This window comes from Maniola hyperantus, chromosome 2, assembly GCF_902806685.2.
Source record: "Maniola hyperantus chromosome 2, iAphHyp1.2, whole genome shotgun sequence".
Taxonomy (NCBI): domain Eukaryota; kingdom Metazoa; phylum Arthropoda; class Insecta; order Lepidoptera; family Nymphalidae; genus Maniola; species Maniola hyperantus.
Window position 1 is genome coordinate 5077471 of NC_048537.1, and position 24704 is coordinate 5102174.

Below are 24704 nucleotides of genomic sequence, written 5' to 3' on the forward strand. Positions count from 1 at the left end.
CAGACAACAGTGTTTTTTCCGACAAGTGCACATACCACAACTCCCGTGTATAATATTCTTGTTTCAAATAAAGAAGCGAAGATGCGAACTTCTAATAAATAGGTATGTCTTGCTTTTCGTGGGAAGTATAATTAAGTACAAAATTCGCGGATAAGTCCCTCAACATCTTTGCTCTACATTTATTGAAGAAGTGAACCGGCTCTGATGTAAATGCTATGTTTATTCAGATTTATACACAAACGTGTCAAATTAATTAATTTATTATTTAAATTCGCAGACAAAGTGTTTAATTTTATGTACGAATATGTAAATAAGAATTTACGCGACCGCGGCGTTCGACGAAGCATAACGATGTTACTAGTTACTACGCCACGTACCGCTACCTAGGCGTTGTGGGTTGACGCTCCTCATTAAAGTATTAGACCGACAAACTGCAAGGTGCGATATGCATTTTGATGCCTAATGGCTTGTAACAAACTGTTCGACCCAATAGTCTGAGTATAATGTATCAAATCCTAACCCCGAATTTCACGTGGCAATAATTTATACATATTGAATGTGCACGAAAAATTGAGTGCGCAATTGCGCAGACAAAAATCACAAAATTGTATTCCTTTTTGAAACACTTCCTTGAATTAGGGTTATTTATATTATAATATTATGTCGTTAAATCACGAACTAAGTAAACATAAAATCACTAGGGTTAAAAAAATTGTAAAATCAAAGTACCTTATCGTAATTCGTTACTAAACATACAATTAACATCAGCCGTGAAATTGTGCCACGACTAGGAGGACATCATAATTTACAAGATGAAGTTATAATGACAGATATCGACATACCTATTTACTAAGAAATATTTAAACAAACATTAGCAGAATCACAAGATCTTCTTATAGATAATAGAAACATAATAGTATCATCAAAATGAGTTTTAAGTAAGGGCTTGAAAATTTAATAGAGATAATTTGTAGTTATGTATTCAGGTTTCAATAACACTTTGAAGCGTAGAGGTGCAGCCAAATAATAGGCATACCTTGCTAAATACAAACCTACACAAGTACACGTACATAGATCAAGGACTGCATTTGTTATTTCGATTTGTGTGCACAATACAAGTGATTACAAGAATTTGTAAGCTTTGATTTCATAACCCTATTAAGGTATTTGATATTAAATTTTTTAAAATATCGTCTGGTGTTTGATTTAAGTATCTAATTTTCTTTATTGAGCATTACTTACTTAGGGCGATAAGCACTTTTGGCCGAGATTATCGGTCGGTTGTGTCAACGCCATTATTATAATAGAGAAACATAAATGGACTAAAAGCCAGCGCATGCCAGAACTTCGTTATTTTATAAGAGCTGAAAGTTTATCTGCGTATTGTCCCCAACACAGGGTGGAACGATCAGCGATTATAAAGTTTGGATCATGGTGGCTTTGGGAGATAATCAATCATCAATCAATCAATCATCATCAATATCAATACTTATAATAAAACTGTAACAGGTCAAATTCTGTACATTGAAGATATTTTGAAATTTTTTTTTCGAGGGCACTCTATAATCGATACTGAACCCAAAACTGTAATTTTTTTCATTTTTGTCTGTCTGTCTGTCTGTCTGTCTGTCTGTCTGTCTGTCTGTATCACGGCCGCGCATCACGCTGAAACTACTGAATGGATTACAATGAAACTTGGTACGATTTGAGGTCATACTATGAGGAAGAATATAGGATACTTTTTATCCCGAAATTCAGCATGGTTCCCGTAGGAGAGGGGATGAAAGTTAAAATGTATACTGAGTTGTAATTCATTAACGCGTAGTCCGATTTCATTCATTCTTTTTTTGTTAGAAAGGGGATATTTTAAAAATTGTTCCGTAAATATTTCAAGGTTTTTAACCGACTGTCAAAAATGAGGTGGTTCTTTTTTCTACATCGATTTTTTCGAGGTTTCTGGACCGATTTGCAAATATTTTTTTTAAATCAACAAAAAAAGTTTTCGTGGTGGTCACATAAAAAATTCTGGATTCAACTCCTTAATCCTGATGCTGCAGGGTTACTGCCCGCCTGAGTTATCAAGATTCAGGAAGTGTTCATAGTGAATTCATATTGTAGGTACCAAGCAACGACTTTATTCTCAGACTTCAAGTCTCAACTCCTCAACCCTGATGATGTAGGGTACAGCACTCCTAAACTATAATGTTTCAGGAACTGCGGATGATGCAAAATTATTTTAGGTACCAAGCATAGGCTACATCATTGAACTTCGGATCCTAACTCCTCAATCCTGATGCTGCAAAGTACTGAAGTCCTAAATCGTGGGGATTTTAGAATTTCTGATAGTGAATAGATATTTAAAAAAAAATTAAAAAATTTGAATCGACTGTTAGGCGGAACGAAGTTCGCAGGGTCAGCTAGTAGGTAATAAATGTGTAAAAAATCTTACGTCAAAGTATAATTTTTTTTTTATATTATATTCTTCGGAATACCTACTTAGTATTAGAAATAACGTCATGCATTGACAGACAACCTTCAACTTTAACCATTTTTTAAACTTTAAGGATGTCTGGTAGGGGGTTGCCACCATATTAAGTATCTGGCAATGCATGACGTGATTTCGAATACTATTTCGAAAAAAAATAGACTTTGTACGTTGATATATGATTTTTTTACACGTTTATTACCGGTTATCTCCCAACGCCACCATGATCCAAACTTCATAGTCGCTGATCATTCCTTTCTGTGCTGGGGAATTTACAATGTTGCTAGGAAACTTATCGAGCGATTACAGATAGGTTTGAATATCGGTTTGAATTATTAATTTCAGATTAAAGACGATCTCTCAAACCCTGTCTATGACATTTAAAACTTTTTAATCTTAAAACAGTGACTTGGAGTGCTAAACAAACTTTTGTATCGATCGATGGGCATGTTGTATGTGTAGTGCATAAATTGCAAAACTGACACTAATGGGTTACTTGAAGTACCAGCTCGTTCAGTAATAGTCTTTATTCGTCATTTACGCATAAATTTGACTCTACCCATTAATTACATGATTCAGATGACGGAGATTACTTTCGAGTGATTATAATATATTAAAGTTCGCTTACTCTCATATTCATCAAAGTTTTGCAAGCGATTTTTATCAGTAGGTACGCCTCTCAATTGAGATGATTATTATCGGTAGTTAATCATCTTCACCAAATTAAAAGAGGTTGATTACCAAAATATGGTCGATCGTGGGAAAGACTGAAATTATTAATTGACATTGCTAGCACACTTTATATTTATTGTTTTTAGCTTACAAAACTACAACATCTTCAAATGGTTAGGCCCAAAAATACAGGCAGTATAAAATTAGGTTACAGAGATTTAATGTTAGTGTCCACATCAGAAGTAGGTATAACGGTTCGTTCTTCATTATTGGATTCTATGTATTTATTTTTATTAAGACTAGGCACACATACATCTACGTTGAAGGAAGAACATCCTCAATTAAAAGTTAATCGCTCACGTCATACAATATTTTATTGCGTAACATGGGGTCTGATGGAAGTAGATTACCATCAGGAAACCTACAAATGACCTAAGTTATCAGCGAATCTGTTGCATTAACGGCACATCAGTTGCATAAAACATAAAACACCCTGTCCGTTGCACAATCACGTCGACTTCAGACTTCACTCTCGTTGCCTGTCAGCCGCCATTGTCGCGCACGCGCTTTACCTACTGAGAACGTTCCCGCGTAAACGGGGCAAAAAGCGCGGGAACCGCGTTCACAATAATGGCCGACTTTATACTGCGAATGTTATCTATTATAGTTACCTATACAACACTGCGATTGTTCTCATTATTTGTTTCATTGTACTATTTAGCTTGTTCAACTTTAATATTTTACAAAAAAAAAAAGTTAAATGGTACCTAGCGCATGCAGGCTTGTTTAAAAGGATTTGTTTAAATAAACATGTTAATACAAAAATACATATTTATCAATTTTCCCATTACAATTTAGTTATAAAAAACCTTTAAAATTAGATTAAGTAGGTCGTTGTCGTATAATCTAAAAAAACTGTAGGTACTTAGACATTGTTTAAAAATTCAACGGGAAATTCTGAGTCATCAAACTTGCATTTATTGCCTGTTTACGCATCCTGCAAATTACTACTAAAGAATTTGTTGCAAAGTAACAAGCAAAACACAATAACAAGATTGTTTCTTGTTACAAACAAGCCACATAATTAATCAACGATTCATTCATTGTCAGTGCTGAAGACTGCGATTAGTGTTCGCTGCATAGCCCAAGGTGCACAGACATTTGTAATGGACAATATTGGGCAATATTAAAATAACTACCTATTAACTAATGTGACATAAGCTATAAATCAATATCATGGATTTAAGTCGAATATGCGGTAGTTTTGAAACATCTTATGCAATATAATAAGTAAGAAATTTCTACAAGATGGTTAATGGCAATTACGTACTGTATGGAGACAGACCGTCTTCTGAATCTGAAACAGTAGACGATCACGTGCAAACTCGCACAGCCGAGAGAAAAACTAAACGTAAATCAAGTAGAATCTCAAAAGATTTACACCACAATCATAAGATAGACGATATAGACAATGAGACCGATGCAGTGAAGTACGAGAAGAAAATAAAGGAACCACGTCTTCTCCGTTACGTTCCAACTACTGACGTAGAGCAAAACTATATAACTGAAAAATTCGAGACTTATGATTTGAAGCCCACTGAAGAGCTTCCGAGACGACATGCTTTTACAAAGAAACCTAAGAATCCAACCGATGGGTCGGTGAACTACGCATATTCCCGTTCGAGCAGCAGCTGCAGTTCGCCTAATTTGCCTACGATTTCTGAACACGGTGAACAGTATGGTACATATCGAGTGCGATCACCACAACCGTCTCCTATCAACAATCCGATCACGGGTTACGAGACGAAGCTAGACAAGTATTTCGCTAAACCAAGGGAAGTGCAGACATTCACAGCAAAGGTAGGCTACGACGTAAGTTGTACTTTATATGTAACTGAATGATATTGCATAAGGCGTAACGTTCAAGTTTTCCTTGTTTGCTAAAAAGCTATTGTTGTTCTTGCTAAAGTCGACGTTACATGACGATAAGTAAGTACATTAGAAAAATAATACGTTACTTAGGTAGGTATACCAACGTTGTAAATGAATGCGTGGTAAATAGTACCTAGGTAAATCAATTTTCCTAGGCTAGATATTAATTATAATAACACCACAAACATTGCTAGCTTCTATGATACCAGCATAATTTTCTATCAAAATATTCAAGTAGTTTTAATGAAGGGCTTACAAGTCTATAAGTAATTTATCTCTCCACACGTGTCTAATATGGATTATTAAAGGAATTAAGGTATAATCATATTCAGATTTCAGGCCATAGTTTTATAAAATAAGCGTGTACCCGGTACATGTTATTTACAGTTATGTTTTACAGAATACTGCTAATGGTTTAGTTAAAGCAAAAAAATAACTTAATCTTACTTATAGTCAGAGTCTTAATTTTTATAATATAATCATATAATAATTGGCATCTTTTTTAATTCTTACTTTTTATCTGAATATAATAGGTATTAACATTAATTAAAGCTAACAGTTAACAGCTAAAGATTAGGTATTTTACCGATTAAAATGAAACACTTAACACTTCTTTGCGCCACGGAGGTCATTTAAATATTATGAAAATATGACAATAAATTATTATAAAATATATAGTAGGTGCTCTGTTTACATATTAAAGTAGGTAAACTAAACGATCACATAACATTAAGTATGTTAACAACAATCATAAATTTGGATTTAAACAGTATGACGATATTATCATTTTATCGAGGAAAATAAAAATAAAAAGTTACATTTGTTAAGTCACATCTTGAAACGCTTAAAAAATGTTAAGTTTAGGGTACAGGGAGGTACTCCCTGGATACACTGGAAGGATACACTTATTTGGTAAATATTATGAAAAGTATTCACGAAAGAAAGTAGTGTTAAAAATTATGTGTAAAAACGACTTTCTTCCAAGATCAAGGGTCAACTCCCAAGTCACAGCTAAAAATTGCCGGACCATTACATTATTACGATCTGCATAAATTATTTCGAATTTTATGTATTATATTGGAAAAAGCTTTTTGCTTTCGGAACATGGGTCAATTAACGAAGATTTCACTTCATTCATTTTTCAGGACGTTTAGGGTTCCGTATCTCTAGAGAAATAAGGAACCCTTATAGGATCACTTCGTTGTCTGTCTGTATGTCTATTTCTTTTGTCTGTCGTGTATGTCAAGACCTGTCAAGGGAATCAAAACCTACAGAGAACTTTTCTTTGACCTAAAATAATCAAATTTAGCAGGTAGCAATGTGTATATAGCAATAGTAAAGGGAAAAATCCGAATTCAACAACATAGAAACATCTCCCAGTTTTTCTGTGGTTGGTAATTACAAGGTTCGTAGCTCTATCTAGCGATACCTGAAACATAACTGGAGATTTTCCTATTCGTTGCCCCAAGTATAGTTTCGCACAGCAATATGTTCTTCCAACGTTTCTAGGCTTAATATGAAGTGACAGCAAAGTTGGTTAAAGTAAATAAAACTTATACCTACTTATGTGCAATATTTGTCTTTGTTGCAGGGTTCTCACCCAGACAGCCTGTACCGGGTATCATCGGACAGTGGCACTGGTGCAGACAAATTCATGAGAGCTCTACGTCTTCTGCGATGGCCCCTAGCGCTCTTCACTGTCTGCGTGGCGCTTGCTGTATTCGTCTACTTCCTCATGCCGGGTAAGATTAATTATTTTTCATAATGCACCTAGTTATATACCTTCGGCTTCACCTTTATTTATTAATATATAAATATATAGCCTTGACCTACATAATATTATACTCTTGGTTACCTGAGTTTTTGAGGTACTGAGTAGTTTTGAGTGGAGATTAAACTAAAACTCAGCATTGCTCTTCTGATTTATTTATTGTACAACTCTTCTATCTTATCTGATTTTTTGTGTACTAAGTATATCTTTTCTTCATTATTAAGATTTAGTATGTTAGTACGTTTTCATGTTACAAATTTTTGTCAAACTTAACAAACAATAGTTACATCATACTTGAATGCTTTAAAAATACCTTTACCTTCTAATTTGTTAACAACAATAACTATAGTCTATAGACTGACTGATATTAAAAAAATAACATTATCGTCTTTATCTCCAATCATTACCAAATTCTTTTTTTTTTATTTAAATATATAATATCCCTTTCTATTACTTTCACCACTTTTAATATCATTACCACCATCGTTTACCTTTCGTTAATGTTGTACATACTAAGCAGACTTCAAAAAAAGGGGTTCTCAATTCAACTGTGTGTTTTTTGTATGTTTGTTACGATATTAGTCCGTAAATTATGAACCAATTTGGATGATTCTTTTTTTGTTTTGTAAGTACATACTTCAGAGGTGGTTCCATTTCAATTTGGTAAATATCTAATGAATGACTTCGGAGATGGAGAACGGAACTCCTCAATGGATAAGAGGAATTTGCTCGCAATCAGTGTACTTAATACATTTTTGGTGCTTCCACTTACGCAATTGGTGTTTATTCAACTTAGATGGTAGGTACAAATTATTTGTTACGGTTCAAAGCCCGCTCAACGGTACCACGATTTCTGAACTTGCAATAGATCAATGATAGATATTTTTTTAATAAAAATGGCGAGCAAACGAGCAGGCGGGTCACCTGATGTTAAAGTGATTACCGCCGTCCATGAACGTTTGCAGTACCAGAGGAACCACCAATGCGTTGAGGTATGAAGAAAATGGGCCGTAGGTTTGAATTTCGAGTCTCATTTGTTAGAGTAGGTACTTATAATCACCCGCATTCGTATCAGTAAAAGGACTTACAGGTACTATCTATGAGTCAAAATCATACGTTGAAATAAATTTTATTCATAGGACTGCAAATTGCTTATGGTATCATCGTCTGCCAAGCGTACCTACAGTCAAAGTAGTATATACAACTATTTTTATGTCGCCAGATAAGTAGCAATTAAAAACGAAGAAGGCGTTAAAAAGTTTCAATCAATTGTGTTTAATGAAAATCTCAAACAATATTTCACCGCAATTTCCGATTGTGCCGAAACCTTCGAAGGTGCTAAAAAAGTTTTAATCGTTGAAAGTTTAAAGATAGCCTAAAGCTGACGACAAGATTATTGCACGTTAACAGGTTATCCTCTTAACAATACAATTAAAGTTTTTATAGGAATTCAGAACCAATTAACCAAGAAATTTGCAAGTGACATCCGTTTTATCGCTAACATAATGCTTAAAAATATGATAATTAAAGGAGAGAAGCGCCAGAGCGTCGTAAATAACTTTCTAACCGATTAAATGCTTTTTCATGAGTGTACTTTGTTACCTATGGACCTTTTTGGGAATCATTGATCTCATAATAAATATTCAGACACTTTCTCGGCCTGCACGCGAGGTGTTAAGAGGTATCGGTAAAAATTATAATCATATTTTTTCTCTTACGGCGCTGACGAGATTATATAGCCATCCTCGTATCTCCTTAAAATGCTTTGAATTGGCTCTTTTTTTCAAAAGATTGAGCAAAATGAAAGTTGACCTCTCAACGGCTATTGTGTATTTTTGCAAAGTGTACATAATTCATGAATTTTACACAATGAGCCCTCTGAACCAACTTTCTTTTATTCTTCAACTCTTTATATCAATATTAATTGTCATACCTTCGGTCGTCAATCAATTTCAAAAGCCTTCTTGCAACAGCGAACCTGATGCGACTGAGTAATAAATCCTAGTAAAGTTTGGCTTTCATTGCTTATGTTATTAATTTTTAACTTTCATAGGTACTTAGTTTGGTAAATTAGGTACGTAAGATTTACCTTTTGCATGGCATTTATTTTATTCGTGCCTTAAAATAAGTATCTACAATTTATTTCCAATTAAAATGACTAGCCTGAGGTTTAGGTACCTAATAGGAGCAGTTAATTGACTCACATGTAAGTTGCCTTGTTGTAAATGTTGGTTTAATGTATTAAAGTAATTTAATCGGGCTTGTGTACCAGGTCATAGTAAATTATATGGGTATATATATTGTACTCAACGAGGTCATAATATTAAATATTAATTTATATTCATAGAATCAGATGTAACAACATTGATTTTTAAGCTAAATTTTTATGTAAAAGTTCACTTTAAATTTTATCCATCGTACCTAATAGTTATGTTGACGGCAACTAGAATATGACGGCAAAGAGAATACCTCAAAAATCAACAGCAATATTGTGCTAAACCAAGTAGTCTTGCTGATGCAAGTTTCACTAAAAACTAGAATAAAATCTGGCAACAATTGTGAAATTGATAAGGATTAATGACGATCAGGTCGAGCTCATCTTACGAGGGCGTGCTAGTGACTTTTTGAACCCTGCTTTCACTGTCGAGCCATCTCCAGTCCAAAATTGCTTCCTTTGTTGTTACGTCAACATTAATGTTATATGGCTCTCATATTCTGCATATAGACGTATCACCAATTTATAACTTTGTAGCTGTTCAGTAAATATAAAATTGGGAAAGATATTTCGTCTAGATTGGTCAGGTACCTATTATAGGTCATACAGGAAATAAGTGTAGATACTTATTATAAGTTTGCAAGCAAATAGCAATCATCATCATCGTCAACCGATAGACGTCCACTGCTGGACATAGGTCTCTTGTAGAGACTTCCACACGCCACGGCCTTGCGCCGCCTGAATAGCAATGCTGCCATCCTTTTTCTAAATAAAAGCGGTTAACAGAATATTAGGTAAGCTGTTAATAAGATGTATCGTCAAACAACGAATACATTTAAAAAATGAATGTTAATAATGCTACGCAGGTAGTAGTACTTAGTTAATTTTTTGTTTGGTCCTAACGTAACATTTCAAACTTTTTTAGAAATTACCATGTTTTTGGTGATAAGTAACTCACAAACTACTCTTCTGGGTTAGCCGCTTTTTAGCAAAAGGATGGCCAAAGGGAGTCCTCAGCTCAATCATCTGTTGACTAGCGACCCACCCTGGCTTTGCACGGGTAGCTTATTACAATTTTCGTATGGCTCTTTAATTTGTTTGAAACAAAATATAGCCTATATCACTCAAGAATAATGTAGCTTTCTACTGGTGAAAGAATTTTCAAAATTTATTCAGTAGTTCCAGAGATTACCCCCTACAAACAAACTTACAAAATTTACCTCTTTATAATATTAGTATAGAAGTATAGTAAGTATAGAACTGTCTTTGTTTTAATTAAAATCTGCAAAAAATATATTTATTTACAAATGTTCGAACGAGCGAATAAAATTCGCAGCGCCTAAATTTGTTGTAAGCAAAAAGTAGTATTTTGTTTGCATCAGGTGCTTAATTCTGGTACATTAAATTATTAACTTTAATTGAACTAAATAATATGTACTTAAATATTATAGACCGTATTTAACTAGTTTTGCCAGCAGCTTTATCTGCGTGAAGTTCTGCTCCAGTTGTAGGTCACGTCTCAATCGAATTCTGAGCTTCTGCGTAAGTTCAAACAAACAAATGGACCGTAGGTACAGTAGCTGGCAGAAAGTATTGTCCTTTGATCGATTGAGCGACCTTTAGAAAGAGATTTTGGCTTCGTAGAGAGTTTTCTCTGTCACTCATACCTATGTGACGTTTTATCGGTCTCAACGACAGAGACAACGCTCTACGAAACCTTTGCAAAGGTTGATATGTACAATATTTCCTGCCGGCTACTGTACTTGTTAGGACTTAGAAAGTAAGGATTTACAAGCAAAATACTTTTAGTAACGTATACGGAATCAGAATCACACTCTGTCATTCGCTCTGTTGTCTGTTGCAAACTCTCTCGGGATAATAATCACGCGTGATTGAAAGCAAAATGAATAAAATAATAATTTCTAAACTTCTATAACACAATGAAATTTAAAATTAAAAACTGTTTCTTTCCAGTAAACATGAATGCGGATTTGGATACAGTCAATGCTACGTACTGGGAGGAGGGTGTATCACAAGCGCAGTCACACGGCGTTACAGAAAAGAACCATATAAAATTCGTCGAACAAAGCAAAGGAACAGAAAAATCACGGCCTCGTGGTATGATATCTTTCCTCTATATGTTGCCAAACTACGGGTACCAGGGTACGTTTGAGTTAGCAGAGATAATGAGTTTCATTGTTTGCATTTTGTAAATCATTTACAATGGGTACACGTAATTGGAATTTGGAAGTGTATTTTCGAAATATCATCGGGAAATATTAGTTTTTGGAAACATCGGTATTTTGCCATCTGTAGATGAATGGGTAGTTCACGGATAGTTCACATTTTGTTATCCGTAGTATGTGTTTACTCAGATGTTCTTTGGTTTGGTTGGTTCGTAATTTGTATTTCTTGATTTATTTGATTTGTAAATCTTTAAGCACTATTATTTTACGATTATGATTCTCTTCCCCAAATCAATTTTTATTTATGTAGTTATCTGATGGAATTTATCTGTTGTTCTCACTGTTTTAAGCACATTATATTATTATGTTGAAACCGCAAAAAAGGATTATCTAAAATTGCTCTAGCATAAACTATAATATCTATAAATACAGGTACGAAGACGCCAGAAATCGATTTTTATGATGCTGACAATGGCCAAAACTCTGACCTGACTACTTTAATAGACATAATAACAGAAAGAAGTCTGAAAAGAAAACTTCCAATACCACCTGTCTTCCCTACACATATATCTCTGGAAGTACAATATGGAAACGACAGGGTTGACTCAGTGAAAACACGTTCCCCGAAGTTACTAAAATATACAACCACTGTAACTAGTGATTCAACTTTAAAACCACATATCACTCAAAACCCAGAAAAACCACTCGCTATTTACTTCAAAGACGGCAATGGAGTGACCACAACTAGTACAGAGGCTGTTCCGGTAACAGAAAATTTTGCAAATGCAGAAACTTCGAATGATATTAATGCTTACCTAAAACAACAAACAAGAAAAGGGTCATCGACCAAACCTGAAATTCAAGTTAATGAAGTGCCTTCTACATCTTTACCAGTTTATGAGAAGCCAAAGTATACCAAGCAGAATTATTACAATGCTGAACCCATTCTTCCACCTGAAGTCCAAGAGTTTTATGATCGTCCCGTTATCGACAACGACGTCAAATTTACATCAGGTCACTCAAAACTTTTCGGTATTTCTATAGAGGATGCAGAAAATATGAAAGCAACTACCCAAAACTCATTGTATAACACAAGAGTATCACCAACTTTACCGACTTGGCGAAACAGAGAAGATGCCACCACAAAAAAGTATCCGTTAAATGGTAACTATGACGGTAAGTTTTGAGCTGTTAACATTTATGCAAAGGGTGCTTGCGGTTTCAAAGTCTAGTATACAGGTATGCACTAATTATATTGTATTGTATCTAATTTAGTACTGAGTAATAGTCACTTAGCACAGGGAATATTTCGTTATAGCACTGTTTGTATATTATGTACCTTGTATCAATATAAGTGTTAAATTGTACGTCTTAAAATTCCGTATAGGTATCTAATACCGAACATAGTCTATCCAGATGAGAAAATGGGAAAATAAGCCCAATACACAGGTATAGGTACCTACATAATATCGCCAACTTGTAACGAAAGCTTTACTTATCCAGATAATACCTTAAAAATGCTTACAATCATTTCATTTTAATTTTTAATTAAGTAAAACCATTTAAATTGTCTGTGAACAACCGTAACGGCGGCGTAAAGTAACCTCTTGGTATGCTCTCATTGCAGTTCCACAATGCCGTTCCACACGTCTTCCTTTATGTCGTGGAGTCCTGCCGTATGACTTGGCGACGGGTCCTGCCTCCGTCGGCGATGTCGACGTTACCACACTACTTCCTCAGATCGAGTACCTCGTTAGCACTAATTGCAGTCAACGGGTCCGACACTTTGCTTGTGCGCTACTAGAACCCGAATGTAGCCCACCACCCTATTCGCCGAAATTGCCCTGTTACAACTTTTGCAAAGGTTTGTTAAAAGAAATAAAACATATTATAAAAGTACTTAATGTTATTACAATAAATAATAATCCTTGAGTAATCTAAATATATAAAAGGAAAAGGTGACTGACTGATCTATCAAGGCACAGCTCAAACTACGGGATCGGGCTGAAATTTGGTATGCAGATAGCTATTATGACGTAGACATCCACTAAGAAAGGATTCTTAAAAATTCGACCCCTAGAGGTGTAAAATAGGGGTTCGGAATTTGAGTAGTCCACGCGGTTACAAGTTAATAGTTATTATACAATTATTATAATAAGAATTGCGATTGTTTAGTTCAATATTTTACTATATGCATGTATCATGAAAACGATGATATTATCAATCCATTATGATCATCTTTACCTACCGCCCACTAGGTAGGAACTGAGCAAGAGTTTCCTCTCAGATTGAGAAAGGGAAGACGATGACTATATAACAACGATGCTCATTATAACAAAGTGCAAATGAAGAATTGTTGTGTGTGTGTGTGTGTTTCGCAGTCAAAAACAAAATTTTTAAAAGACTATCCATACAATTGTGGTTGCTACTGTCTTTGTTTTATTATTTTAAGCTATCGTGGATCACTGTGAGAGCCTGATACCCAGGGAGTTGCGGACGATGTTCTCCTGCAGTCAGTACTCCAGCCACAACTGCGCCAGTGCGCGAGCACCGTGCTTTGCACGCGAGCTTGCGTGTGGGGACGGTACCTGCGTGCCTCGGGATTGGATCTGTGATGGTACCAGGGACTGTGCTGGCGGAGAAGATGAGGCGCCTTGTTCCAAGTGCGATAGCAGCGAGTATCGGTAAGGTTTTATTTCATTTATTTAAAAGAAATATAAATTTTTAATATTAAATTTAAATGATCACTCCGGTGCATCAAAAACTTGATCTGGTTTATCCGTACACCGGTGAGTGATATTTAGAAAATACGTCATAATAATATGTACTTACTTAGATGACGCGCCTTGTTCTTAAAGGTTGTGTGAAGTCTGCCAATCCGTATTGGACCAGCATGACAGACTAGGGCCTAAACCCTTCTCATACTGAGAGGAGACCCGTGCTCAGTAGTGGCCTGCCGATTGCTTGATCATTATGATAATGATGCTGTTGATACATATCCTGTAAGAATTTTTGAAAGTAGGCAGATCATTCAAAGTAGCACAGCTTATTTCTTTCTTGCTTCTGAATCTAATTTCATATCCTTGATAAAATCAATTAGGTAGTTACCTACTGTGAAAGTTTTGAACGATTGTTGTTAAAAATAGAAAGTTTTATTTGTTGGCGGCATAACCTGCCTTGTGTCACACCTCATTGACTCATACGCAAACTGAATGTTGTTTAGGTTTTTTATTTCTGATTAGAGTGAAGCTTTTGTAATAGGTGCCCTATTACAAAAGCTTCACTCTAAGGATTTTTATAAATACCCTAATTTATTTGAAGAAGTTATGTTAAAATATATCTTGTTTTACCTATAACAGTTGTACTTCCGGGATGTGCATTACAAAACGCTGGCTGTGTGATGGCTACGCGGATTGTCCTAGTGGCGAAGACGAGCATGAAGAGTTGTGTGAAGGACGTAGACTTGTGAACTTGCCTAGAGAGGAAGACATCAATGAGCCAGGCGAGGAATCAGCCGGTTCAGCACCCGCACCTTCCGTCCGCAAGCCTAATAGACTTCCTATGATATATCGCAACGGTTTGTGCTGAATATGTGTACCTATAGATATTATATTTCTATGTCTTTTAAACATTAACGCGAGAAAAATTCTTGTGCCGAGAATCGAGATTAATAGTAACTAGAATCGATTATTTCTTGAAAAGGGCAAAATGAAAAATGACCAGTTAACCCCTTCCAAACAGCTGTTACAACATAAAATGTTGGATATCTCCTCTACGACGTTGCCCTTTGAACATCACCATAATATTTATATTTAAATTTTGGACATTTGACTCAGATTTTATATTTTGCCACGTGCGCAATTTCACTAAGTACCTTTAATTTAAATTACCCACTACTACTACTACTACTTGAAATTCTTTATTATCTTTCTACTGAATTAATGATTAAAACAGCCTAATTTGTTTCAATTGTGCATCCAGGTGAAAACGACAATAGCAAGGAGCTATTAATGACCAGTGACAGCAATAATGCCTTCAGACGTAACTTCACTCGACGTCCTTCACCGTCCCGACTTTCACCATATAAGCGTCCAAAACCTCCAGCTGATTTCACACCTGATCCCGAAGAACTATCAACAGTCCGGGTTACGCTAAAATCATCACTAGCTAAAACGGCAAGAACACCTAAGCCTAGTATGAATTATCAAAACGCAAAGCAAAATGACGATAAGCAAGATTCATCAGAAGATATCAACATTGGCGACTTAGGGTTATTCGAAGATATTGAAAAAATTAAAACCGATGACAAGGAAAAAAGTAACGATAGAGAAAAAAGCGAAGAAAAAGAAAAAAGTGATGAAAGAGAAAAAAGTGGAAACATTGAAAAGAAACACGTTCCCAGACAAAATGTACGCAAGCAAGTAAACCGAGTGAAGCCAACAGACGCACCCCCTGCTAGTACAGCGCCTACTCGTTTGGATAGAACGCTAAATAAACTTGAACGAGCTATCGACGGAGCTTCTCTGTTAAAGGTAGATATATTTATTTATTTTTTGTTTCTTTTATTCCAAAGTAATATGCATCATATTAGACTTTCTCTTTCATTAAGATCATACCAAGTTCTAAATTATCTTTTACAAAAATGAATATAATACATATGTAGTTTGTAACCTATGCATATGCACATCGTTCATCCGATCGAGTGAAACATTGTATAGTTGTTATTGATATTTCCGTGGAGATTCTGCCATAGTAGCATCAGCATATTATTATTATAAGTGGCGCGCTAGTCACATTGCAATGCTTGGCAGAATTTACTAGATTCTAATAAATTAATAACATTTTTTAATAATTCCAGAAAGCAGCCCAATCTCAGCGAGAAGAAATGCAAGATTCGCCTGAATCTAACAGCACTTTATTTGATAATACAGAGGAATTAGCTTCTAGTGGATATAACAGCGCTCACGCATCGCCCTGCCCCAGCGGGGAACTACGTTGCGTTGACGGCCGATGTATCACATTGTCTCAACTCTGCGATGGAACTATCGACTGCTCTGACCATGCTGATGAAGACAATTGCTATACCTAATGCATTCACATATTCATATTCGTCAAATGCAGAACTTAAAAGGCATTATCATTCTATTAAGCTCTGTCTTACCTTCATGGTTGAAACTTGAAAGTCATATTATATTATCACCGTATAGTGAATTATGATGCAGTTTTGATAGGATATGCTTGCGTTTACCTGAAAAATGAAAGGCACTCGGCATATTTTAAGTTTATGACGTACCAGTGCTTATATGCCGCAATGAAGAAGTAGATAGGTACGACACTGCTTCGTATGAAAGTAGAATTTCAAACATACAAGGAATAATAATAGAATTATTTAAGCTTGTGTTGTTATTTTTTATCTACTTACCTACTTATGTTACTTACGTAAACGAAATTTAATCATTTCACTGCGAGCTTACTTCTTAATTAATTTTAAGTTTTCTTACGGTGCTATAATATTATTTTTACTGCTTTATTTTTTCGTTGCGCTACAGTTAAATTTAAGTAAATGAAATAAATAGTTCGCTTCATTTAAAATTTAAATAATATTAACTTTAGAAATAATTCGATATAAATAATTTGATTAAGTACCTACTTAATGTTAGTAGGTAGATAGTTTTTTTGTTAGCTGTGATAAAGCAATGCATGTTATTGGTAGAATAATAATTATGAATGTTTAAGTTAATTTTCAAAATATGAATAGGAATGTTTTCGTGCTTTTCATTTTGGACACGAATAATCTTAAAATTAAAACACAAATTGATATGATTATTATAGGAGTTATTTTGCGAGCATGTTTTGTTAAAATTAAAACATATACCTACCTACCTATATATTATTTTGCGAGTATATTAGATAATTTTGTGTTTTAGACACACAGAAAAGTAAAAGTAAAATGATTAGATATGTAGGTACTTATTATCTGAATTAAAATTAAGTTTTCCCAACATATTGTAGGTAGGTATATGGAGCTACAAAATTTTTGAAAATATACTTATAGCTTGATATACCCGACTCGTAGGTACTCGTTCTGAGATTTTGGTTAGGTATAACAATAACACACAACTTACGTGTAAAATAACACTTGATATTACTCTGGTAATATACTTATCTACTTATTGTGTAAAACGTCATATTTTAAGTCTATTTTTAATTATATAAGTAATACTACTATAAATAAAGTGTAAAAACGTTAGACTAATTAGTTATAAGCAATTTTGTATTTTTAGAATAATATTTAGCTATAAGCAATTTTGTATTTTTAGAATTTGTAAATTTTTGAAAGGCCTTAAAGGACTGTTATCCAGGGCCGTAAAATAAATTAAAAAAAAAAACCATCTCAGTCATCAATTTCATACAAAAAATTTGCTTCTGTTGTCTTAAAATGTAAATACATACTCTTCGGGATTCCCGTATTAGAGCATTAATACAGGGCCGTAAAATAAATTAAAAAAAAAGAGCATTAATATACCCTTCATAAAGCATCTCCCTACCTACTTTGTGCCTACAATAGCTGTAGACTCCTAATTTATGACTTATTGTTCTGTAGTTGCTGCTGTGACCATTTCAGTCATCCATTTCATATGAAAATTCGCCTGCCTGCCTGTGGCAAAGAGTACCTATATAATCACTACGTGCCTGTTGGTGCCTGTGGCATGGTGAATAGTCTAAAATGTAAATACATACTCTTCGGGATTCCCGTATTAGAGCATTATTATACCCTACCTACTTTGTGCCTACAATAGGTGTAAACTCTACTAAAACGTAATGATTACATACTCCTTAACTCTTTGTCACCTAGCTCTGTAGTCCTACAGATACCTACCCACCTTGTTGAGATTAGTTTGGTTTGATATCCGAGGGTCCTTAAATTATTGGTACACAATCTATTGTACGTACAAGAGAAAATTGAACTATTTTTTTATAAATGCAGAAAAAAAATTATCAACTTCTAGAGAGCGTTCACAAAAGTAAATTGTAAAAGTTGTGGAAAGTATGGCATTAGACCTATCAACTAAGATTAAGCTAAGTTTTAAGTGATTAGTTATTTTATAGTTCTTGATAAGCCTATCTTTGTAAATAATGTTAGAAATATTTATTTATTGTGAGATCTCTAAGTTGATTTGATTGGTTCTTTGTTATATTATTTTTATTTTTAAGTAAGTAAGACACCTATAGCTTAACCAATCTGTCTTTATCTGGGTATTCTCAATTATTCGTTTCATGTACTTACCTAAATACCTAAGTTTTATTTTCATCACAAAAATTACTTACTTATACTTAGTTGCCTTTTGCTTGTGTCTTCAACCCTTTACAGAACTTTCATTACAGTAACAACTTTTAATGAATAAAGTTTTTAGATTTCGTGAATCCAAAGTAACGTCATAATACTATTTTAAAATAATTAGTTGCAAGTATTTCGATTTAAAAGTAGATATCTTTTGACTAGGTGACTTTCTAAGAGAATCCACTTTTTGTCTGTATAAAACAAATGTTTGAATTTAGTTAAATAGGTAGCATAGTATAGTTTTATTGCTAGCTATAGATATACCTACCTAGTATGGAAACTTTTCTAATTTTGATAATAAATAGTATGCCATGTTTTATTACTTATTTTCCTTCGTGAAATACCTAGTCATCCCAAAACGTTGCTGCCACGATAGAAAAAAAATGACAATTGCGTGTTAGTGCACGCAAGGTAGCAATCCGCAGCCATGCTATTTACTTGCTGATAACTTTATCGGTATACTTAGCTACCGCTTAAGAAATAAGTACCTAGTAGGGTAGGTAGCTATACTTAAGTAATTAAATTACTTACTAAAAACTGTCGAAGTCTCATAAAGATTTTAAAATATCTATTTAACAAGGTAATATTATCACTCGAGGAGCTAACTTTTATTTTTCAACTCACGCTTTTCACGTTCATTTGATTTTTTTTCTTCAATATTTATATAAATATGCCTCTTTTAGCGTTTAAACTATCGTGAGTGATTTCCATTATGAATATAGGTCCCTCCATTCCCTACACCTACTCACGTATATTTAGTCGACGTAAGCCCGACTAATTAGTTTTGAACCCATCCAGGGTCCTTTTTCACAGGGACTCGGTTCCCTGCGCGTCGCGGTTGAGACTATGTCGACTAAATACCTACACGTGAGTATAGCTGGAACAACCTATATTTATAAATATGCCTAGGTATGTGTAGTGGTTATACTTAGGTTGCTATAACTATACTTCAAGTACTTCAACTTTTTTTTATCGATTACAAGTTGACTTTGCCCTTGACTGCGATCTCATCTGATGGTAAGTGAGGATGCAGTCTAAGATGAAAGGGAGCTACCAGTTTCCGGTGCGAGGTCGATGTTCTTGCACCTTGCAGTCACACGCAAGACCGTAGCGTGTGGAAGTCTCTGAAAGAGACCTATGTGATGATGATGATGTTGATGAATTATTACCTAACCCTCTAACAAATAAACCTGGAATAGCGGTGGAATAGTTATACTCTGTTTTGTCTTTTTCCTTCAAATGTCAAATTACTGATGACAGAGAAAGACAAAACAGAGTATAACTATTCCACCGCTATTCCAGGTTTATTTGTTAGAGGGTAAATGTCTACCCTGACTTCAAAATCTGTGCACGCAACTGTTAGAGGGTTTCCTTATCTAAAGTGGATAAGTATTGCAAAATAATCCACTTGCAACTCCTACGCGGATTAGTCATCTCGATCTCAATTCTCGAATCACGAGGTCGATGAATCTATAAATAATTAGGTAAGCAAGTAGGTATCTATATTTATAATGAAATAGCTGTAACTGGACGATTTCAATAGGTATATTTTGAGAATTTCAATTGGAAGGAGCACTAAATCTCTAAATATATAAAAGGACTAGCTGATGCCCGCGACATCGTCCGCGTGGATGTACGTTTTCAAAAGCCCATGGGAACTCTTTTATTTTCCGGGATAAAAGAAGGCAGGTCATGCCTGTCGTAGAGGTGATGGCCGTTGGAGCCGGAAAGTCCTTGAGTGGAGACCGCGTAGGTAGGCAAGCATAGTGTGGGACGCCCACCAGCACGATGGACCGACGATATAAAGAGGCTGGCGGGAAGTGGCTGGATGAGGAAGGCTGAGGACCGGGTGTGGGGCGCTCTTTAGGGAAGGCCTATGTCCTACAGTGGACGTCCGCACGCTGATGATGATGGAAAAAAACACGTTGATCCGTTGCACCCCCCACATGTCCCTATCCGCCTTCTCCACTCCTGTCTCGCTGGCGAATAAGTTTGGAATAGAATAGGATTTCGATGAAGTGCGTGGATTTTTGTGAACGGAGTTCAATCATGTAGTCGTGGTTTGGTGCAATAGTACATGGTACAATATTAATTTACCATCAACAGTTCCTAAAAACCCATAGATTAGGAGTGCAGTACCCTGCAGCATCAGTATTGAAGAGTTGGAACTTGAAGTTCAATAATGGTATATATGTTTGGCATCTACAATATTATTTCACAATCAACAGTGGCTTGGGAATGCAATACCCTGCATCATCAGGTTGAAGAGTTGGGATATGGAGTTGAATCATGAAGTCGTTGCTTGGTAGGAACGTAAGCCAGAGATTTTATTTTAGAGGTTTATTCTAAGCGTAACTTTTATACCAATTCAACATCGACTATTCTTTGAAAAGAGCAACCGCCGAGCAACCGCCGAGTTTCTTGCTGGTTCTTCTCGGTAGGAAAGGCATTCCGAACCAGTGGTAGATGCATCCGACTATTCGTAAGTACTTGTAAAAGTTTATTCGAATAAAAAACATTTTTATTTTATTTTATTTTATTTTTATTCCTAAAATAGCTGATTCAAATCTAGAATTACAGTAGCTACCCGTCATCATGATGATGATGGTTGAGAAGTTGGGACTTGAAGTTTAATCATGTATAGAACGCGATAGGTCGAGATGGCAATCGAGGTATGCGCTAAGCCGGTGTGGGGGTGTGCGTGGCGTTCGCGTCCCCAAGCCTCATAACCCAATTGCCATCTCGACCTGTCGCGTACTATATCTAGTCGTTGCTTGGTAGTGTACCTACCTATTAATTCTAATTTTGACTTCCTCCCTGGCACAGTGGTAAGCGCGTAGCACGGTAATGTTGTAGTCTTATCAATGGGAGGTCCAGGTTCGATTCCCGGCAATGTCAGTTACGAATTTTATAATTTCTAAATTTCCTCTGGTCTGGTCTGGCTTCGGCCGTGGCTAATTCCACCCCACTGGCGAAGTCGTACCGCTATGCGATTTAGCGTTCTGGTACGATGCCGTGATCATAGACCGTATGTCTATTCATCTATGCCTAGATAAGTTCGATAAATCGCACACGCCAGCTTAAGCTGAGCTGTACGTTCAAAGATTCTTGTATATTCCGGGTTTCAAGTTAAATGTACCTAATATTGATGATTGTAATGTCTGTAATTCCTAAACTACAAAAATAAAAATATTAAAAAAACCGACTTCTAAAAACACTACAAAGTAAAAAATAACTTTTGTTTCTACACGTGTATATAATATGTCGAAGACGGGCGAGCTTCACACTTTGATTTCTAGTTTCTTTTATTATGCTCGCCCGACTTCATACATTCATACACGTGTAGACTGTAGAAACAAAAGTTATTTTTTACTTAGTCTTTGGAAGTCGGTTTTTTAACATTTTTATTTTATTTTAAGCTTGTTAGTGTAAGTAGTTTTTGCTTGTAGTAGTAGTAGTAACATAATTATTATTATGTTACTACTACTACTACAAGCAAAAAATATTATATTATATTATTATTATATAAGTATATACATATATATATATATTGAAGTATTATGAGTTATGACAAATTAGTTGCCTATACGACCATGTAATATGAGGATATGAGTATTTGAAATTGACTTACTACATGAAATCGTGATAGGTACATTTTGATAATAGATTTAAAGGACAGAGGTCGTAAAGGATATAATTTAACTTTATAATTTATCTACGTAGGTACGTACCTATTTCATTCACAGAATCAACTGGTTACCTCACCGATATCAGTGTTTTTGCGCAAAACAAAATTCGCTTGAATTGCATCTCGATCGCCTTGTTTTGTTTTCGGTGACGGTATTCGATTCGTTCTTGATATTGAGGTCGTACAGTTTCCTCTTCGTGATCAAGTTATACCTACCTAATAGTCTAAAATATAATAATAATAATATGTCACGTTATTAGGAAAAAGTCTTGTCGGTGTGGAGTGTGTGGTGTGGAGTTATTAATAGATCCAAAATTGACATGAAATTCGCTAGGTATTTATTACCTACTCTTATATATGTATCTGATATATGATTTAAGTTTTTAAAAATTCCGTGGGAACTCTTTGATCTTCTGAATAAAAAGTAGCCTATGTCACTCTCCAGGTATACCCATCCACAGTGGCGGATTTGTAGTCGGCTGGCCGCCCTAGGCCCGGGCCTACTGGGCCTTAGAGCAAATCCGCCCATTGCCCATGAAAAAAATCACGTCGATCCGTTGCTCTGTAGCGTCGTGATTGAAGGACAAACCAACAAACAAACACACTTTCGCATTTATAAAATGAGTAGTGATGACTTGAGGTGAAATACCTACCTAGCTATTTTGTTTTAGAATTCCGTATCACAAAAGGCAAAAGGAACCCACAAAGGCTATAAAAGACCACTTCGTTGTCCGTCTGTCTGTCTGTCAAGACCCTTATTTTTCAGAAACACGTGGGCTGTAGAAATCAACCTTATGATTCAAGTCAAACAAAACAAACATGCAAACAGACCGACAAGAAAGCGAGTTAATAAAAACGCATTCATAATTTTTTTATGATAGTGTCGCTACTAGAATACTAGATGGCATTAACAGTCGCTTCAGTACTGAATTGAAATTTGAAATACATATCTTTTTCGTCACCGGGCAGTAAGTCAACCGTGGCCTAGTTGGTCGATGGCGCTGCGGGAGCGATACAGAGGGGAGAGGCAGCTTCGAATCCTGCCCGTTCCGCAATTTTTGCTATGTAAGTACCTATTTGGGTGTGGTGGCGCTCTTTAGGGAAGGCCTATGTCCAACAGTGGACATCCACAGGCTGATGATGATGATGATGAAGTACCTATTTTAAATTACTAATAACTAGCTGATGCCCGCGACTTCGTCCGCGTGGGATTAGGTTTTTATAATAAGGGTAGGTACTGATTAAAACGTGTGAAGTTTTGAACGCCTTCGTATTATTATGCATGCATTATAAATATTGCTATGTTTAGAAGCTATTTTGGAGTCTCTGCCGTCATGTGTTATGACGTGACCAAGGCCTTACATCTGCAGTATTCGAAGCAGGTGTCGTCGACCGCTGGCTGGCTAGAAAGCCGTGAGTCAGCGAATGCTGGTCCCGGCTGCCTTGACGGCATTGACGATGAAAACTACCTACTGGGTATTTGTGCTCCATAGTCCATAGCCTTATAAAGTTTAGGTAGGTAGGTACGATTGGTAATAGCTAGGTATTATGAATAATTAATTAAAAATACTTTTTAACCGATTTTCAAAAAAGGAGTTGAGTTTTTCTACCTCGTTCACCGAAATCTTCGAGATTTCTGGACCGATTTGCGTAATTTTTTTAATCAATAGTAAAATTTTGCGACATTATCCCATAAAAATGGGATACTTTTTCCTGGAAAATCAGAGTTTCCACTGGATTTTTAAATAGGTACCTACCTGAATGCACGCGGACGAAGTCGCGGGCATCAGCTAGTAATTTAATATTACAATCACATTAAAAATTAAAACACAAGACTAACTTTGTGATCCTAGCTCGAATATGTCGGATTCGACTGGATTTGACCTTACCAAGTAATATATACTTTAAATAGGATCATGGAATCAGGTTGTGAACAAGAGCGAATGAAAGTAAATAAACATTGCATACCGAGGTAAACAAACTTCGGGACTGGTTCCATGCCTTGTAGACAACTCACTCAGTACATTTAAAGCGAAAATACTTTCTAAATATCTGCTTGTCTATGTGTGCTATGTGCGTGGTGGTATTTAGGTTCCATATACCTACCCACTTTACATAACAGTTTACAACACTTTAAACCCATGGAACTAGGAATCCTGCTTATAGCTTATTGTGATTTAATTCAGAATTTAAGATACAACATGAGGTTTACAAAAATCAGGGTGAATCTAGGCGTTTATTCTACGACTAATTGTCCTTGGTATCCACAGGAATCCATACCTAGGTACAAAAACTTATCCTAGAGCAGGATTTTCGTAGAACCTAATAGGTTAAGTTCGTATCTAACGAACTGCTGGATTTTGGCCGCCCTTTCTTGTTGGGCTGTGTCCGAACTAAGAATGGGAAAGCCTGG

At 35.5% G+C, this 24704-nt stretch overlaps 1 protein-coding gene across 2 annotated transcripts in view; it reads left to right on the plus strand.

Annotated features, from left to right (window-relative positions):
• The window catches only part of LOC117991091 (uncharacterized), a 79311-nt gene extending 60389 nt beyond the window's left edge, over positions 1-18922 (plus strand). Inside the window, exons 1-9 of one of the 2 annotated variants that reach the window (XM_034978643.2) lie at positions 4307-5017; positions 6681-6831; positions 11050-11193; positions 11694-12437; positions 12889-13125; positions 13714-13945; positions 14621-14838; positions 15243-15793; positions 16120-18922. In XM_034978643.2, the coding sequence (XP_034834534.1) occupies positions 4466-5017; positions 6681-6831; positions 11050-11193; positions 11694-12437; positions 12889-13125; positions 13714-13945; positions 14621-14838; positions 15243-15793; positions 16120-16350 (3060 nt within the window). In that variant the 5' untranslated portion in view covers positions 4307-4465 and the 3' untranslated portion in view covers positions 16351-18922. Of the gene's footprint in view, positions 1-4306; positions 5018-6680; positions 6832-11049; positions 11194-11693; positions 12438-12888; positions 13126-13713; positions 13946-14620; positions 14839-15242; positions 15794-16119 lie in introns of those variants that run through there. The other variant, XM_034978652.2, reaches the window with a different exon arrangement.
• The last annotated feature ends 5782 nt before the right edge of the window (positions 18923-24704 follow it).